At 46.0% G+C, this 19,888-nt stretch overlaps 1 protein-coding gene across 2 annotated transcripts in view; it reads left to right on the forward strand.

The window, feature by feature from the left end:
• LHFPL6 (LHFPL tetraspan subfamily member 6) overlaps positions 1 to 19,888 on the forward strand; it is a 26,632-nt gene continuing 6,744 nt past the window's right edge. The window contains exons 1-2 of one of the 2 annotated variants that reach the window (XM_061622412.1): positions 1 to 342; positions 2,225 to 3,021. In XM_061622412.1, the coding sequence (XP_061478396.1) occupies positions 2,625 to 3,021 (397 nt within the window). In that variant the 5' untranslated portion in view covers positions 1 to 342; positions 2,225 to 2,624. The remainder of the gene's footprint in view (positions 343 to 2,224; positions 3,022 to 19,888) is intronic. The other variant, XM_061622411.1, reaches the window with a different exon arrangement.

Consider the following 19,888-nt stretch of genomic DNA (forward strand, 5'->3'; position numbering starts at 1 on the left):
CAGAGCGCTTCTCCTCTTCTCTGCCCTTCCTTGCCTTACAAGGCTGCGCGCCAAGCATCCCCCCTCCCCTCTCGGAATGGCAGGGGGCGGAGCTCCGTACTCCGGGATTTGGGGATCCTGCCTGGCCCCTCCCCCTTAAAGCGCGACTGGGGCAGTAGTAAAAGCGGCGGCGGCAGCGCCGGGGGCGGTATCTGGTCCTGCGTGCCGGAGAGGTGGGGGGGGAACAGCCGCCTCTCCACCTCCTCTGCTGCCTCCACCTCCTCCTCCTCGCGCGGCCAGCAGCTGAAGAAAGGCCGCGCTTTGCAGCTTCCATGCGTGCCCGGCCCGGATCGGGGACGGCAGGTTAGTTGGGGCGGAGGTTGTGGGCGGGGGCGGAATCGGGTCCCTGCCGGCGAATCGGGCTGCCAGCACGCACACCACAGCCCCCGGCCCAAGCAAAGGCGGATAGGCGAAGCGCTGGTGTGGAAGGCTGGGAGGGGCCGCCCTGCTTGCCCCAGTTCTTCGGAGCAGGGGCTCCAGGCAGCCACCCACTCCCCACCCGGGCCCTAGATCCACTCCCTTTTGAGGAGGCAGCGCGACGGGCAGGCAAGACCAAACTTCCCGGCAAGTCCAGCGCTGGATGCCGCCGCTGCTGGTGGTACCCTGTTGGCATCACAAGGGTCTGCGTAAAGGCCATGACTCGTCAGTTTCGGGGTGCCCCCCACTCCCTTACCCTGACTGACAGCCCGCGGAAGACTTTGTAAAAGGCGCCGCCGCTCTTGTTGTCTCTGCTTCTCCTGGACCTCTTCTTCTGATACAGGGCGCTTCCAGACTGTCGCTTCGTTTTGGGTGGCATTCAATCACATACCGGCAAATTCAGGTTGCGCGGTTACAGTGGCTTGGGAGGGTATCCCGGTTTCCCAAAAGATCAGACTTTTTGCAATAAGAAAAGTGAAAGGGGAAATGGACTGGAAAGTGTGCCAGAGCACTCACTCTGATGCAACCTCCCTGCACACCAGCCAACATGAATGCTCATTAAGTAGCCAACATCGGCCAATCTCCCTGCAAACAAATCAGGACGAATGCTCAATAAACAGGTCTTCTGGAAGCGCCCAGTGCTCCTGCAGGTTACAGCCTCTTTGAAATTGTGCTGCAAAAACTTTAAAAAAAAGATGGGGCGAGGGCATATGTGAATCTGGGGGTGCTTAAAGAAGGTTCCTGTGGAAGTGCTGGGCCTTAATTGTTTCTCTTTTGTGGAAGGGGAGCACAGGTTCCATTTGGGTCAGCCAAGTTTTCTTCAGAGGATTGCCAGTATTCCATCAAACCCAACCCTTCCATTCTCCTGACTCTTTCCCACTGCTTTGAACCACTGTCAATGTAATCGAGCCCCTTTTGTTTGTCTCTGCTGGAAACCACATTGTTTCTCTGAGTTTGAGAAGAAAAGAAAGGGCAAATCTTTCCTGATCAGGACCCAGGACTCCAAAAGTTCCGCTTCTCATCCAGGAGCAGCAGAGCAGGACAAAGTTGGGCAAACATACTGCCTTCCTTACTTATGTGTCTTTTGTTTTAATTATTGCCTAATGGTACCAGTTATTCTCAAAAATGATATCACTTGGTATTTATCATTGCTTTCCATGCAATCCTGATTTTGACCCCACATCTATCTTATAGGAGGGAGGAGGTAATTCTACAGGTTGCCACCTTTTCAACCAGCCTCTGTAACTCTGCTTTTCACAGCCACTAGCTGTGCAAATAGTAACAGATGATGATATCAGTTTGACTACTACAAAAGGCTACGGTGCTGATATCTGCACCATCACGCAGCTGTTAACGGCACAGGTCTTTTGGGGGAGGGTCAGTTGGCAACCCACGTGGACAGTTGACTGAACTGCTGCCAGGCAAGCTGAAAGACATGTTTCCTGACTGATTCACGACTCCCTACCCCATTGCTGTGGCTGATCCACAACATACGCTTAAAGCACATTTAACACACATAGCTTCCCCCAGCATATCCTGGGAACTGTAAGTTGTTGAGGATGCTCAGAATTGCAGCTCTGTGGGGGAGGGTATGTGTGTAAGCTACCGTTCCCAGGATTGTTTGGGGGGAAGCCGTGTGCATTAAATGTGCTTTAAATGTATGAGGTGGATGTGTCCCATGAAGTGTAGCAGCATCCAGGACTGGATATGGTAACCCTACCCTAATTCATTCCCTCCCTCCACTCTTTCCCCCCCTCTTCTTTTCCAGTGCTCTCCCATCCAAACTGCATGCAGGAAAATCCCACTTGCACCCAGTATCCTTTCCCCTCCCCGTCATGGCTGAAGGAGCGGGTTGATGTTATCTGCTGATCATATTTTTTCTTCTTTGTCCTCTCCTTTTCCTCCAACCCCTGCAACTGCTTCTCATGAACAACAACTACTACAGCTGCCACTGGCGAAAAAGCACCGTTAAGAGTGAGAAAACTTTCCACCGTTACTCACGATGATAAAAGAACCCAATGTGATGGCTCTTATGGAATATTTTGTCGGACTGCAAAGTTACCAGGATTAAAGGTCTTCGGACTACTTGCAGATCTCCTTCCCTAACCCTCAAGCCACACAGACAAATCGCGTCCCCGTCCTCCTCCTTTTTGTCACAGTTAATAGCTATGACTGGGAAAATGGCATCTAGCCTTACTTGCACAGGAGTGATATGGGCATTTTTTTCCTTCCTCTGTGCTGGGGTCTCCTGCGTGGGCTTCTTCATGCCTTATTGGCTGCTGGGGTCTCAGCTGGAGAAATCAGTGTCCTTTGGCACTTTCCGGAGATGCTCCTATCCAGTACGAGATGAGAGCCTGCAGATCACGGTGATGGTGGAGCAGTGTGGACGCTATGCATCCTTCCAGGCCATCCCAAGTGTGGAATGGAGGGTCTGCACTGTGGTGACAGGGTTGGGCTGTGGTCTTCTCCTTCTGGTGGCCCTTACCGCACTCATGGGATGTTGTGTGTCTGAACTTTTCTCCCGGACTGTGGGCAGGGTGGCTGGAGGCATCCAGTTCTTGGGTGGTGAGTAACAATAAACCTTTGAACCAACATCCTGCCAATATGGAAACAATGCTTATGTTGTTCTCATTACACTTGCTGAATTGTTTTTTCCTGGATCAAATATATATTTGCAGTAAACTTTCTGCTTGACCCAGCATTTACATGCTGTTAGGAATATAGATTGGTGGAGAAAAATAACAGTAAAAGACAGCTCAACATATCTTGATTCTGAACTTTCAGATGAGCAAGTATACTTTTTTTATAAACTGTTTGGTTGACAGTCTGAAAGGACAGAACGGTTTCAGAGTTAGTTCTTATCTTTTGTCCCTGAAGTGACAGGTTCTTTTTCTCCACTGTTACATACAGGGAAAGGGTATTTGACTAGCCACCCAGTCCTAGTTGTTTACTTGATTTTAATGAAGCAAGCAGCACAATTCTGTCCACGTTTACTAGGAAGTAAGGCCTGCTGTGTTCATTGGGACGTACTTACTCCCAGGTTCATGTGCAGAGTCACAGCCTTACTTACTGGTAAATATGTTTTGGATTGCAACCCATATCATATTTTGTAGCTAAATCCTCTAGGTTGTTTTGGATACCTTCCTTGGTTTTATTGTTTATGACCATATGGTTTTAATTTTAGCTTTTCAATTTTTTTTGGCAGTACTCTCTCCTTTGTGTTCTCTCCCCCCCCCCCTCACCACAACAACTGCTTCTAATTCCAACCTCTGCAGCTGCTGTTGAGGAAGGAAAACTTTAAGCGAAAATTCACATCTCCTCTGTACTTATCACATAGTTGTGTGATGAGGGTTTGGTGTAAATTTGTGATTCTGCAATGGAGGGAAATGGCGTAGGCTTGCTTACAGTTGCATTGTCTCCTATACTTACTCGGCATTCTTGAAGATGCAGAAACTCTTGGTTTCAACCTGGCAACTTGAGCAGGGATGAACAAGGCCACAGTGTGCTAATAAATGAAGACTGCATTCTGGTAGTATAGCTACATGTGCAGTTTCATGGTTATCTGGGCAAACAGGAAGACCAGGAACATTGTCTCGTTTAAGGCACTGAAATTCAAAGGAAGCTACGAGGCTTTGCATGCAGTGCTGAAAATATCTTGTCGCTAAATTATTTTTGTTTGTTATATAATTAGTTTTGTGTCCCTAGCAATGCAGTTCTGGAAATGCTGAGTAGGTTCAATATGAATTCAGGATGTGTATCTCACATATTCTGGTTTTTTATGGGATCCTGCACATTAAACTGATCACACACACACCCTGCTAGTTACCCTGTTACTTGTAGTTAAATTGATAAGCAGCCCTACTCTATGGCCCAGATGGCCACTGCTAAGGTGCATGCAAGTTACACCTATGCAAATTAGTAAGTATCCTACGCTCCTTCATGAGTAGACTAACAATGTTACAAGGATAACACCTGCAGCAACTATACTGCTAGCCACACAGAGACCATCGCCTCCAGTCACAACATCATCCACAGACAACACCCCTGGCAACCACAGAATGAAAAGCACCAGTAGCCAGTGTTGTGAGGAAGGAAGCCCAGGCTAATGATGCTGAACTTCTTGCTCCTTCATCCATTAAGCAACGTCCAGGGAATTGGGAACAAAAGGACTTCCCTACCTGATGTTCCCAGCACCTGACCTGTAGCTCAGTGGGGAAGAAACCTTATGGTAGGACTTGGGAGTCACAAGTTCAAATCCTGTCCCATGCTAGTTCCAAAACGAGGAGAAGCACTCAGAAATGTGTACCGAAATATGAACACATTATACAACTCCAGTTATGCATACAATGCATGACATCTAAAAAAGAGGGATTAGAGAGGGAAAAGATAGGGGGATTTCTTTAGTATCTTATGAAAGAGCTATCTATAGAAGAGAAATTGTGTTTCTCATTAAAAGGCTAACACTTAGAAGGAAAACATGATGGCATTAAAATGGGAGAATGGGCTTCTTTTTCTGTTCCGCTGCTGTTGAAATGTAATGTATGCTTTAAATAGTTTTGCAACAGTCATTACTTTAAGCTCTTTTTTAAAATTTAAATTGGGAGGTTTTTATTTAGTCCGGATTTAGCTTAATCCTTATTAATGACTTCCGAACTACCAGCCAGTTTCCGGAAGAGCAGCAGTATTACTTAATATTTGCAGCAACAAAAAATATCAAGACTCTATAGCACAAACAGATTTATTGTGACGTGGTTTCACAAGCAAGAAGAAGAAGAAGCATATTTCATTAAATACGTGCTGGAACCAGGACAAAGATTCCAAGAACAGATCTCTGCAAGCAGATAAAACCTTGTGTGTTGCGAAAGTCACGCTCTGACTGTATACAGTCCCCTCCTATCTGGACTCATCCATCCCAGGGGTTACTGCTTTCATCTAAAGACAAGACGGCGCAAGCTCATTAGCTCCATTTTGTAAAGACACCATTTCAAGAGACTTGCTTGGCAGTGCTGCCATTCTCACAGCTCGCACATGTGCGGTGCTGGCTGTGTGCTGCCTGCATGAAAAATAACAGTGTAGTGGCTCGCTGCCATAGCAACCGACACGAGAGACCCCTGTGGGGCATTGCTTTCCCCACCCTTGCTAGTTTGGGCATAGGCAATTCACTGCATGTTGGCTCCATGGATTCACAGTGAGACCAGAGAGGATCTCAAGGATGCCTCTAATGTAAAAGTTGGCTGAAGCCAAGAGCAGGATGGGTTTGGGGAGAGAAAGGAATATAAATGCTATTTCCTCCACAGACTGCTGTGCTGCTAAATTTGGAGAGCCACCAAGCAACAGCCGTCTCTTGCTGTTTTTGATATTATCCGGATCTTTCCAGCTCAGGCAGTAAGTTTACAGGGAGGGACTTTAAAAATACTTTCCTTTATGAAGTCCCTCTAGCAAGATTTTCCATTCCCTTTTCCTCACCCTCTGCAGATTAGCTTTTCCATCTGTCTTTCACATATAAACCAGTCCCTTCCTCACTATGGTGAGGACCCCTTCACTCCACTTTCCTTCTGGGTTCCTCTCTCCCCCAAATTTCAGAACTCCTTGCCCTCTGGTGTGATCCACCATGCCTTTCCCTCAAATGTGTCTCCCTAACTAGGGATGGAAAGATCTGTCACTTTGTTTCTCTCCTTTTGGAATTTTTCTAATCTAAAATTCAGTTCTCCACATTTCTGTGGCAATTTGTGAATTTTTTTTAAAAAAAATAATCCTCATGAAAATTGTCCGTTTTAGTGTGAATTTCTCCTAATAAACACAGTTTTGTAGGCCGTTTTGAGTAATGTACAGACTGTTGCAAGTTCTCATCGTAGAATGCATTTTTGTATGTTATTGTCACTCATACTCATTTTATGCACACTTTCTCCTAACATGTATTTTTGTAAACATTGTTTGATTGGCAAACTGCCTTGCAAAATTCAGTTAAGTGTGAATTTTGAAGGACAGCTGTGTTTCGCTTCTCATACTGTTTCGGAAAGGGCACATTTGACAGATTTGGCTTGAAATATGAACTGAATTGAATTTCTTTGCCCCTCTCTTCCCTCAGCTCAAGCCTACCTGACAGTAGGAATCAATAGCCTTGCTCTGAATCACATTTTAGAGCGGTAGCTTAATAATGATTTTAGCATTCACATGAGTGAGGAAGGCCCAAGTGGCTTTGCAGAATGCAAACTGTGTGCATGTGTGCGTGCGTGTGCTTTTGGAGGGGGCTGTTGGCTACATCTTCAAATAACCCCACCTGAAAATCCAAGTCAAAAGAGGTACACACCCCAACATCTTGTCCAATTGCTTGCTGGAATGCTGATCTCTCCTACACATAAAGCACATGCCTCAGATGTTGAGTGCTACTCATTTAAAAAGAAAACCGTAACATTTTACAGATTTCTTTAACAATCAGTGACCTTTAAACTACCCGTGTGCCAATTTTCAGGTTTACGTTTCATTGGGATGTTCCGTAGCAGTTGTTACGTGTGAGCAAGGGAGTCAGTCAGTCAATTCTGAACAGCTTTTCATAATAATACTGCTAGTAGTTGCTTTTATTGTGCGAACACAGTTAATGCACGTAGTGAAAATTCCCTGAAGGCTCATTAAAGTGTGTGAAGGGCAATGGAGCTCTCATAGCCCAACGTTCAGTTACATATGTGGGTTTGTTTGTTCTGTGCCGTGTTTCCTTCTGTTATGAGGCATCTCTCTCATTTTTATTATATTTTCATTCTGCTTTTCGGACAAAAATTATCTCTCAAAGCATCTCATTGCAATTAAAATTCAGTACACAGTGCCCGGGCAGGGAATGTACATAAATGAAAAGAAGCAAGCCCCTCCCTCAGGCTTACAAATAAAAAGACAAGACAACAGAAAGCAAGGGAGCTGAAGAGAAAAGACCAGAACAAAGAGGTGCGTTGGAGAGGGACTGTTGCTCCGTGAGAGAGCACAAGCTTTCCCATGTTCAATCCCTGTCTTACCCATTTAAAAGGATGTAGTAGGAGCTGATGGGAAGTACCTTGGCCTGTGATCCTGCGCAGCTCTTGCCAGTCAGAGTAGATGGACCAATAGATCTGATCAAGAGAAAGCCGTAAGAGAGGGATATGGATCTAGTTGGAGCCAGTCTAGTTTTCCTTGGTTGGGATGGAGATGGGGCAGCTACTGAGCAGCTCTTTCCTGTTTGGTGATGACAGGGCACCTCTGGGTTTGGAGGGAACTGGCCAATGGAGCACCTGTCTGAGTTGCAAGTGGACGGCATTGCTTTGTGGTGATTTAATCCTACCTGGATGGCTGTCTTCAGGGGGTGGTGCTTGGGGAGTGTTGCTTGGTCCTGTGGAGCCTTCAGTGTGGGGTACTGCAGGGTCCAATTCTCTCCCCCATGCTGTTGAACATCTGCGTGAAACCACTGAGTGGGATCATCCAGAGTTTTGGAGTGCATTTTCAGCAATGTGCTGATGATACACAGCTCTATCACTCCCTTACATCTGCAGGTGTGGCTGTGGATGTACTAAATCGATGTCTGGCTTCGGTAATGGATTGGATGAGAGTCAATAAACCGAAGGTTAATCCAGATAAGACTGAAACACTGTTAGTGGGTGATTCCCTAACTGGGTGGGTGCGTGGGTCTGGATTGGGTTACGTACAATCCCTCTGAAGGAGCAGTTGTGTAGCTTGGGGGTACTTCTGGATCCACTACTGTCACTTGAGGCTCAAGTGGCCTCAGTGGCACAAAGTGCCTTCCATCAGACCCTGTCTGGAAAGGGATAGCTTAACTTTTCTTGTCTATGCTCTGATAACCTATAGGTTAGATTACGCAATGCATTATACATGGGGCTGTCTTTGAAGATTGAAACTGCAACTGGTGCAGAATTCAGCAGCCAAATTGCTGCCTGGAGCAAGATGATCTGAGCATATAACACCAATCTTGACATGACTGCATTGGCTACCAGTTAGTTTCTGGGCCCAATTCAAAGTGTTGGGTTTGACCTACAAAACCTTTTGTGGTTCAGGATCCCAACACCTCAACAGCTATTTCTCCCCACATGAACCAACCTGGACCCTGCATTCATCATCTGAAGCCCTTCTCTGTGACCTCTCCAAGGGAGGTGCAGAGGTTGGCTACACAAGAATTGACCTTTTCAGTGGTGGCTCCCCATTGTTGGAATACCGTCCCCAGGGAGGGAGACCTGGTTCCTTCACTATCTGCTTTTAGGTGCCAGACAAAAATATTTTTAGTCACCCAGGCTTTTGACACTTAATTTGAGGGCACTTAAGTATATTTGTGGCTTCTTTTTTTCTTTCTCATCTTTTAGTGAGGTGGGTTGAGTTGGATCTGCCCTTTCATAGATATTTACAAGGAGCATATTAGGTTGTTTTTACTCTTGTTTTTATAGTTTGTTTTGTAAGTTGCTTTGAGTCACTTCTGTGAAAAAGCAACTAATAAATACAATCATCATCAACAACAATAGTATTCTTTTTGGGAAGGAGGGGGTCTATTAGTTTGTTGACACTTGGAGAACTTTAAAAGGTTAGTGAGACAGGACTTATCCATGGAAAAGCTATGCTGGTTTTGTTTCAGTAAGACTTGTTACTGTATATCCTTGGTAATTCTGTCTTTAATAGTGCTTTTCACCAGTTTTCCCTAGACGTTAACCTAAATGGAAATGGACTGCCTCCAAGTCCATTGGATTCTGACTTATGGCGACCCTATGAATAGGGTTTTCATGGTAAGCGGTATTCAGAAGGGGTTTACCATTGCCTTCCTCTGAGGTTGAGAGGCAGTGACTGGCCCAAGGTCACCCAGTGAGCTTCATGGCTTGTGGGAATTCGAACCCTGGTCTCCCATGTTGTAGTCCAACACTCAACCTGTAATTTCTCAGATCCCCTCTGAATCACTTTCTTCAAATTATGTTACATTAGCCTTTTTCTAGAGGCTGATTTTAGGGACAAGTTGCATATTTTTGCTAAAAGAGCAGCAATTTCACATTTGAGCTTGTTAACCACATTGGTATCCTCTTGGCCCTGATGGTACCTTTCCTGATCTGTGGTATACATTTTAGCAGAGTTTCTGTTTCCCAGCAGATGCTTTAATAGTTGCCCGACAGACAGATATTCAACTTGTAGCATTTCCTACATGGATGTGCAGTGAAACTATACCAGTTGAATTTCTGAAACTATGCGATATAAGTTTATGAAATACGTATTATTGAAAATGCTCTGTGCAGCTCAGATCATGTTGCCTTTTAAAATATTTATTGTCAGCCTTTTTTTTTTAAAAAAAGTATACTTAATGGTCCTTTCCCCCCCTCTCTAGTTAAGTGAATTGCAGCAGATTAGCTAACTGTAGTGGAAGTCTGTGTACGCAATTGCAGAAGTCTGTGTACGCAATTGCAGATGTTCCCTCTGTAGGATAAGTCAATTTAGACATAGTCTATAGCAGTTTCACAAATGTTTTTGGCTCACCTAAGTCTGTCACTTTTCCTGACTTGTTTGTAAATCATAAAGTAACCAAGCCTGGATGTTCTAGTCTTGATTGCAAGATTGAATGCCAAATGACATTCCAGCTTCTTGTCTCTGTCCAGATTATGTACTGACATACAAATTAACACAACAGAAAACCTATGGGGTGGGGGCTGAGAACACATATGCACACAGCCCTGTCCAAGAAGCTGTTTGGTGAGCTTTATGTTGGCTGTTCTTCATCTTTCTTATCCTCTCGACAACTTATAATTGGACTCTAGCTGCAAAGCATCAACACAGCCTCCCCTGGAGTTCCTACTGTGCCCAGTTCCCCTAGATTCATCATGCATTGACTGGTGCATCGAAGGCCTAACAGCCTACAGCATTCCAGACACAAATCAGCCTCGCCCAGCTGCCACTTGGCAAACTTCACAGTACTGAGGCTGAGTGTAAGGGGAGGGCCTCATTCACAAAGTGAAGACCTCGGAAGAAGTTGAGGTTCCATGCTGTGACGCACAGTGAGGATATTATTGCCTAGTGTCAGAGGTGCAGTGCAGATCTCTTTGGGATTGGGGTCTGATCCAAAAAAGGTCAGCAAGGCATGAATGCCTCTGAATCATATCGGAATCTGAGGTTTTGTGAGGGGAGGGCGAGTTCAGTGCTGTCTCTTCTCTCAGTTTTGGAAATTATTTATTTTTTTATTATTTTTTATTTAATTTCATTTATAAACCGCCCATAGCCAATGGCTCCCTGGGCGGTGTACAACATACAATAATACAATAAATCAACAAAAATCACTAGATATAAAATACAGATACATAATAACACTAAACAGTATTGAGATAACTAAAACATTAAAATATATAAAATGCATTAAAATGCCTGGGAGAATAGGAAGGTTTTAGCCTGGCGCCGAAAGGATAACAACGTAGGCGCCAGGCGGACCTCCTCGGGGAGACTGTTCCACAGTTCGGGGGCCACCACCGAAAAGGCCCTGGATCTTGTCATTACCCTCCGAGCTTCTCAATGAGTCGGTACTCGGAGGAGGGCCTTAGATGTCGAACGAAGTGCACGGGTAGGTTCATAGCGGGAGAGGCATTCCATCAGGTATTGTGGGCCCACACCGTGTAAGGCTTTATAGGTCAATACCAGCACCTTGAATCTGGCCCGGAAACAAATCGGCAACCAGTGCAAGCGGGCCAGAACAGGTGTAATATGTGAGGACCGATTGGTCCTCGTCAACAGTCTGGCTGCTGTGTTTTGCACTAGCTGCAGCTTCCGAACCGTCTTCAAGGGCAGCCCCACGTAGAGTGCATTACAGTAATCCAGTCTAGAGGTCACTAGAGCATGAACAACTGAGGCGAGGTCGTCACCGCACAGATAGGGGCGTAGTTGGGCTACCAATCGAAGATGGTAGAACGCATTCCGAGCCACCGAGGCCACCTGAGCCTCAAGTGACAAGGAAGGATCGAAAAGAACCCCCAAACTACGAACCTGTTCCTTCAGGGGGAGTGTAACCCCATCCAGAACCGGATGAACATCCTCCATCTGTGCGGAAAAGGCACTCACCAACAGCGTCTCAGTCTTGTCTGGATTGAGTTTCAGTTTATTAGCTCCCATCCAGTCCATTATCGCGGCCAGGCAATGGTTCAGCACATCAACAGCCTCACCTGAAGAAGATGAAAAGGAGTAATAGGGCTGCGTGTCATCAGCATACTGATGGCAACGCACTCCAAAACTCCGGATGACCGCACCCAGAGGCTTCATGTAGATGTTGAAAAGCATGGGGGACAGAACCGATCCCTGAGGGACTCCACAATGGAGAGTCCAGGGTATCGAGCAATGCTCCCCAAGCACTACCTTCTGGAGACGATCCGCCAACTAGGAGCGGAGCCACTGCCAAGCAGTACCCCCGACTCCCAACTCCGCGAGTCTCTCCAGAAGGATACCATGGTCGATGGTATCAAAAGCAGCTGAGAGATCAAGGAGAATCAACAGAGTTACACTCCCCCTGTCCCTCTCCTGACAAAGGTCATCGTACAGGGCAACCAAGGCTGTTTCTGTGCCAAAACCGGGCCTAAAACCGGATTGAAACGGATCTAGATAATCGGTTTCATCCAAGAGCGCCTGGAGCTGGCTGGCAACCACCCGTTCCAAGACCTTGCCCAGAAATGGGACATTCGCTACCGGTCGATAGTTGTTCAAATTATCTGGATCCAAGGACGACCTCTTCAAAAGAGGTCTCACTACAGCCTCCTTGAGACAGCGAGGGACAACTCCCTCTCTCAAGGAGGCATTGATCACTTCCTTGGCCCAGCCGGCAGTTCCAGCCCGGCTAGCTTTTACTAGCCCAGAGGGGCAAGGGTCCAGTACCGACGTGGTTGCACGCACCAGTCCAAGCATCTTGTCAACTTCCTCAAGCTGCACCAACTGAAACTCATCCAATAATTGAGGACAAGACCGTGATCCAGGTACCTCAGTGGATTCAACTGTCCTAACATTAGAGTCGAGATCCCTACGGATGCATGCGATTTTATTTTGGAAGTGCCCCGCAAACTCGTTGCAGCGGGCTTCAGATGACTCTGTGGTGTCCTGAGGGCCAGAGTGTAAAAGCCCTCGTACTATCTTAAAAAGCTCCGCTGGGCGGCATAAAGATGATCTAATAGTGGCAGCAAAATAACACTTTTTTGCTGCCCTTACCGCTTCTATATACAACTTAGTGGAGGCACTTACCAAAGCATAATTGCATCCGTCAGGAGTTCGCCTCCATCTGCACTCAAGCCTCCTCCTCTCTTGCTTCATCACTCTCAGCTCCGGGGTATACCACGGAGCTGTATGAGCTCTACATTGAAGGGGGCGCGCAGGAGCGATCGTGTCAACAGCCCGGGTCATTTCCGTATTCCACAGTTCAACCAGGGCCTCGACAGGAGCACTAGTCTTATCAGCCGGAAAGTCTCCCAGAGCCTTCTGAAAACCCAGAGGATCCATTAGTCTCCGGGAGCGGACCAACTTAATGGGTCCCCCACCTTTGCAGAGGGAAAGGGACGCCGTAAGCCTAAATCTCAGCAGGCGGTGATCTGTCCATGACAATGGAGTAGATGAAAAACACCCCACCTGCAGATCACCATCTCCATGTCCAGTGGCGAAGATCAAATCAAGAGTATGTCCCGACACATGCGTTGGGCCAGTAGAAAATTGAGACAGCCCCATTGTTGTCATGGCAGCAATGAAGTCCTGAGCTGCCCCAGATAAGACAGCCTCGGCATGGATGTTGAAATCCCCCAGTACCAAAAGTCTAGGGGATCCCAACAACACCTCCGAGACTATCTCAGTCAGCTCAGCTAGGGAAGCTGTTGGGCAGCAAGGTGGGCGGTACACCAGCAGAATTCCCAATCTGTCTCACTGGCCCAACACAAGGTGGAGACACTCCACGCCAGTCACCGCCTGGACAGGGTGCCTGGTGAGAAGAAAAGAGCTCTTATAGACCACGGCGACCCCCCCTCCCCGGCCCTCGGATCTACCACAGTGCTGGACCATGTACCCAGGTAGGCAAAGCTGGGAGAGGGCAACTCCTCCCTGCTCCCCCACCCAGGTCTCGGTTATGCATGCCAGGTCGGCGCCCTCATCCACAATTATATCATGGACTAGGGAGGTTTTATTATATACTGACCTGGCATTTAAAAGCAGCACTTGGAGATCTGAGAGCTGGCTGATAGGACAACCCGAAATCCTGTGGATATGAGGAGAACCGGAACAGGGCACAGACACGACTTGTCTGGGACGAGTTCCCCTTACCTGGCATGTTCTCCTCCTAACACCATACCTCCCATTACCCGTCACTATGTTAATCGGGGGCCCCGAAAGTCCCCCCGCTACACATAAAATCCTCTCTCCCAGGCACATATTAAAAACACAGAAAATTCATACACACACACACACTGACATACACACAACACAATCAAGGCACGAGTGTGTGAGGGGAAAATTAAGAAGTCCCACCGCCCACCATTTCTGAAGGCCTGTGCATCTGGCCAATTTTGCATGTTTTGTGAAAGCACAGAAGCTGGAAGAACAAATGAGCTATGCTTCTTTCAGTCATAGTGGGTTAACTTTTCTGTTTTTAAAGCAAGTCCATGTATACTTCAGATATATCATTAACAAGCCATTGTCAAGATTACCTAGGAGTGTACACTATAGCTCCCTATAAGTTCTTAAATCTCATTTGCTCCCACTGGTTTCTATTTACAAGGGACAGTCCTGATTTTATGGTATCTGCTCCAGGTAAACACTGTTCTTATTTTGCCTTTGGCAGAGATTACAGGGGTGCCATTTACATTTGAGTTGCCAGGGTTTGCCATTCTTCAAGTTTCAGACCCCTTCCCCAAGCTCTCTAGAACAGCCTTCCCCAACTTTGGTTCCCTAGATGTTGGACTACAACTCCCATTATCCTGAATGAGCGAGGCAAATGGTCAGGGATGATGGAAGTTGTAGTCCAGAATCATCTAAGGAGCCAAGGTTGGGGAAGGCTGGCCTAGAACTTAATTTTTTTTTGGGGGGGGGGGAGATGCCTTTTGTGTCTCTAGTGCACATGCATGTCCATGAATACCCACGAACCATGGGCTGCAGGTGTGTATTGCAAATCCTGCCATTTCAGGCATTTCAGCTAGGGAAGTTCATTTTTCACTGTCAGTAAGATCTATTTTAGGGCAAGTATGTTTTTGTTTATCCGAAAGAGCTAACACCCTTTTTTGTTTTTCAGTCAGTGAGGACAGGCTATTATAATTAAGACCAGCATATAGCAGATGAAGTGGGGAGAAGCCTTCAGCAGTGTGCAATAGTGAGGGAGGGAAGTGGTGCTTAGCATGTGAATAGGGATAGTGCAAGCATGCTATGAGTTCCCTGCGAAATGCAGGAGGCTATGAAATATTTAACAACGTTGTGTATGTGTTCTAAGGAACAGGGCATGAATGATGCATTACTCCCCTAATAACACTCCCTATGCATGGATGGCATCATCCACAGTACCTTACTGCTGACAGTAGAGATTCCCATCCTTATAGAAAAATATCAGGGGATCAAAATAATCTTCCTCTTCTTCACCCACCCCCTCTGGTTGAAGCCAGCCTCAGGCAAGTGTTGTGTGTGTATTCTGTCCATATTCACCTAGCATCAGAGAGAGTGCTCAGGTGCAAGCCGCCAGCCCGCCAGAGCTGGATGTTTGTGTGACTGATTGTTATCCCCAGAAAGTCACTTGTGGGAGTATTGTATGGTGGCAAAAATATACTAGTTGTATACTCTCAGAGGTCACACAGAGTTGTTTTTCCAATGGAAACTCATTGACCAAGAGTAGAGAAACAGAACAAAGAATCATATTCTTTTTGTTGGCTTTGTACATGTGTAGATTATATCTGTCTGCTACACATGATGAATGTATGCAATCAGCTCTACAGGGGCCTGCCCTTGAGGAGTGTTGGAAGCCTCATCTAGCGCAGAATGCAGTGGCCTGTGAAAGAAGACTGGCAGGAGCAAATAAGACCTGTTACGCAACAACCGCTCTGGCTGTCCAGCTTCCAGACAGCCCGAGGGACTGCTATTGATCTCTAATGACCAAAGTGTCTTGGAATCCTGCAAGCTCCGGGAGTCTCTTTACTCTTATTAAAATATTGCATGAGGCACTGCTTGAAATTCTGCCTAACATGTATTAGGGCAGTCTGTGACCCTCCTAATGTTATTGGACTCCATTTCCCATCAGCCTCAACCTGCATGGCCAATTAAAGGGAGATGGGAATTGTTGTCCAGCAACATTTGGAGGGCCACAGGTTCCCCGCACCCGTACTGGGATCTTCTTAGTGGTCTTAATTTTCTGGAATTCCCTTCTAATAGAGCCCAACATTTCAGGATTTCAGAAATGGTTCAAGTACTAAAGCCTTCTTTATTTTTGCTTTTAAAATATTTTTAATGATTTGATTCTGCCGTGAATGTTTTATTTTATCATCAAATGAGTGTTGGCTTTTTGCACATTTTACTGGGTTTTAAATGTTTTTATTAACCACTTTGAATATAAGAGCAGGATATTAAATGTAACCTTTATTATGAACGGAGAGAGTTAAACAGTCTGTGGTGAATACTTACTATAAGACATCTTTAGGAACAATGGTCACTTGGGAAGTAATTATTAGTGTTTGCAGAACCTTTAATCACCACTTTTATATCCAACAAGCAAAGGTTTTTATAGAGTCCTGACATTCATTTTGCTGAAAGTACAAGTCAATTTAATAGTAGCTTTGGTGCCAGTGGAACTTTAAAAAAATCAATTCAGCAGTTACTGGCACCGTCTTTCTCCTCACATGGAGTTGCTTTTGTGCTTTACAATTCATGAATGTGTATTACAAAATAATGCCTGCCTCCTTGGGCTCCTACTGTTCAGAATAATTGTTTCAATAATAAAGAGTTATGATCTGATACATACATACATACAGCTCTATCTAATAAGCAGATCGGATACTAACTAGGTCACTTCTCTCCGTAGGCAAGGGATTCTTGCCAAAAATATAGTGTGCAGTGCCAATAGCATTTGATGATTTCCTATCTAGATGTAGCTAATTTTTTTCATGAGACTTGGGGCAACTTGCCGTTGCTGTTTCATAGGCTTCCATGCAGAAATAAGAATTGCACTTAGCATGATCAGTTGGGGAAAGACACCATGGATGATGGATGAAAAAGTCACCCTGGACACACAAACAGAAGTCTGGAATTAAGGATTGACCCAATGCTGGATAATGCATGTGGCCTATGACATGGACCAATCAGGCTTGGACTGTAAGAGAGCCCAAATGGTAGGGCTGGTTTGAGTACGATGCTTTACCATATGATTACAGAGCTTCATATTTATTTAGGTTAGCTAGTCAATATATCCCACTTTATAGTCTCGAGAGGCTCTCAAAGTGGCTTTCAAGATTCTCAAAATAAAACCACACTCAAATTCAGTACAGGAATAGAAATTATAGAGGTCTGTAGCCAACAAAGTCTTCCTGTTTGCACAAGGACTTCTGCTTGTTCAATGGAACTACCCCCCCTCCTGCCCCCATACTCCAAATGTGTTCCTGAAGCTCCCACAATTCTCTGGAGCAGATTTGGATGGGGGCACAGGGGGAGAGGAGAGGCAGGCAAATTTCCTTTGTGCTAATGGAACTCCTTGCGCAAATGGGATGGTTTTGCTGGAGACAACCCATGGTGTCCAGGGCCAGGACTGTTCAGGCATTTCCTGCCCTCCTTCGCTTTCTTCCATGGCGTCATACCCAGGCACCAGCTCCCACCAAGATCCTCAGAGAAGGGATGGGGCTGAGCAGCTGACTCTCACTCAGCCTGTGATAGGAAGCAGTCTTCAGGTTCTGTCACAGGCAGTTGCCAGGCAACAACTCCCTCCAAAGTCCAAGGGTGTGGACCTGATCAACTGGATCCCACTAAGCCTGTGATGGGAAGCAGTTTCCAGGCAGCACTTACAAAATATCATTAAATATCTTGCATATTTGCTTGGAAGCCTAATAGCTTGGGGGGCATATTCCTAGAACTGCCAGATTTTTAAAGGTCAGCTCTTATGTATAATAATCTCTATGAGGAATTGACTGTGAATTTCTAAGCACAGTAGGATGTATGTTGTTTATTCTCAGTTTAAGCTTCCATCTTGAAAATCCATCTAAACTGCCTACATTCCTTGGCTTCTCAATGAAGACCATCACTGTAATGCAGCTTGATTTTTAAATGCTGCCTAACAAATGCAGGGCACCGAGTTCAACATTTATAGCTAAGGCTAAAATTCTGCACACACCTGGGAGTAGACCCTGTTGAAAATAACAGGTCTCGGCTCCAAGTCAACATCCAACATCCATAGTCGTAGGCTACACATGCCCAGTTCTTGATCATTTAATTCTAAATGTGAGCCTATAAATTCAAGACCCTGCCCTTTTAAGCTATAAATGAAACTCCAGGAATGTTTTTTTTCCCAAAGCACCAAGTGGACTGTATGAACTCCCTCTGGGATCTTTGTGTTACCCTTTTTTCTTCTTCTTTTTCCCTCAAGTAAAATGTGTGTCTGGTGTTTTCCATTCCATTGCTGTGTGACTTATGAGCCTTTCATGAGCAGATGTCTGTAGCAGCTTGTAAATAATTGCACTGACAAGGCAGGCCAGTCTGGTAAACAGATTATTCCTAATTGTGCAGGGAAAGTCAGAAATCCTGCTGTTACATCTGTAAGCATACCTCATTCCTCATGTTCTTCCCAAGCCCTGGCTCCCCTGAAGTCGTAGCTGGCAAGCCACATCACAGTTGGGTGAGCAGAGTATAAAATAAAGATGACTCAGGTCAGGAAAGGATCTACATATTCGTGTGCAAAATATGGGTTTGGTTCCTTTCCAAGGCCGGCTGAACATTCCGGTCACATACAGTATATATATATAAAAAAAGCCCTATTCTACTATTTTGGCACAACATGGCCTAATATACTTAATACATCAATCGACCCACCCTACCAAATTTTTGTTTTGTGGTTGAGAAGATACGTGGTCTCAGGGCTTATGTCAAAAACTAGTCCTTGATTCCAGTCCAGAGTTGTTGCTGTGGTTTATCTGATTGGTCTTCCTTTCTGGTTGGAAAGTTAGTGCAGCCTGCTGTCATCTGGAAAGAGTGTAACCCCTTTTTATGTGTTCTAGTGTTTTCTTTTAGGCAGTCCCACAGGGAATGGTGTCTGAAAGGGGAAGGGATAGAAAGACCCAAAGTTCAGCGCACAGGTTGGCAAGATGACACAGTCTATGAATGCATGTGATAATTTGTCAAATCAACATACAAAAGAACTGGATGGGTTCAGACTCAAGGGTAGGCTCACATTTGTTGTCAGTGGCAGTAATTAAGGGCTCGTCCAAACTGACCACGATAATCCATGTTTTCCATATTCGCTTTGTCATCTGACAGTCCCCACTTTGCCTGAAATTCACTTTTTCGATCTGAAAAATACACTTTTTTTACCCCCGCACACGCAGCCGAAAGACCCGTACATTCTTTTCGCTTTTTCCCAGCTCCGCCTGTAACACCACCCCCTATCAGCCAATTGGTCCACAAAATATGACGTATGCTCCTCTCCCCCTTTGCACCGAAGCACAATAACGTGCATGCGCTTGAACGTAAGAGCGCAAAAGTTTGAATTTCCTGTTGGTTTGGTAGTAGTGGCTGTAATGGAGTTGACCGAGTTTTTGACTCTTGTACAGCTCCACTTACAGCTATTAAATTTCTGCCTTGTGCAGTTGGGGGCAGCCGGAGCCCAACAGGCACCTGGACAGGGTCATGTGACACCCCGGAGCCCAGGAACAGCAGGAGCCCCAGCAGCGCCGGAGCCATGCTGAGCTTCCTCGGCTCATGCAGGGGTGGTGGTGGTGGAGGCTACTTCACAGCAGCTGCACCGGCGAAGCTTCGGGATAGGAAGCACCGCGATGTAGCGAGCTCAGCGCAGCGGGAGGTGGTGGCGGCGGCTACATTTTCCTCCCTTATGGCAACATTGTTCACAAGCAAGGGCTTTCTTGCCTGCCTTGAGAGGACAGAGAAAGAGGGGGGTGTAGAATCCTCTAACACAGCTGGAATGTAGCCTCCTATATAAAGAGTCACATTGGTTGCTGTGCCTACACTCATGTTTGCATGTAGCCACAACCATCACTGGCATACGGCCCTCAGAAAGGTTACCTCCGAGTGAATGCAGCCCTTGGGTCGAAAGAGGTTCCCTGGCTTGCTTTAGGTATGCTGATCCCACAAATCCTTTTATTAGAAACCAACTGGGGTGAAGTGCTCCGAAGAGTAGTGTGCTAGGTGTAGGGATGGGCAACAAATTCAGTTCAGTTCGCATTTCAAGCCAAATCTGTCAAATTCGCACTTTCTGAAACAATGTGAATTGAAACACAGGCAT

This window comes from Rhineura floridana, chromosome 4 (assembly GCF_030035675.1).
Source record: "Rhineura floridana isolate rRhiFlo1 chromosome 4, rRhiFlo1.hap2, whole genome shotgun sequence".
Taxonomy (NCBI): Eukaryota; Metazoa; Chordata; class Lepidosauria; order Squamata; family Rhineuridae; genus Rhineura; species Rhineura floridana.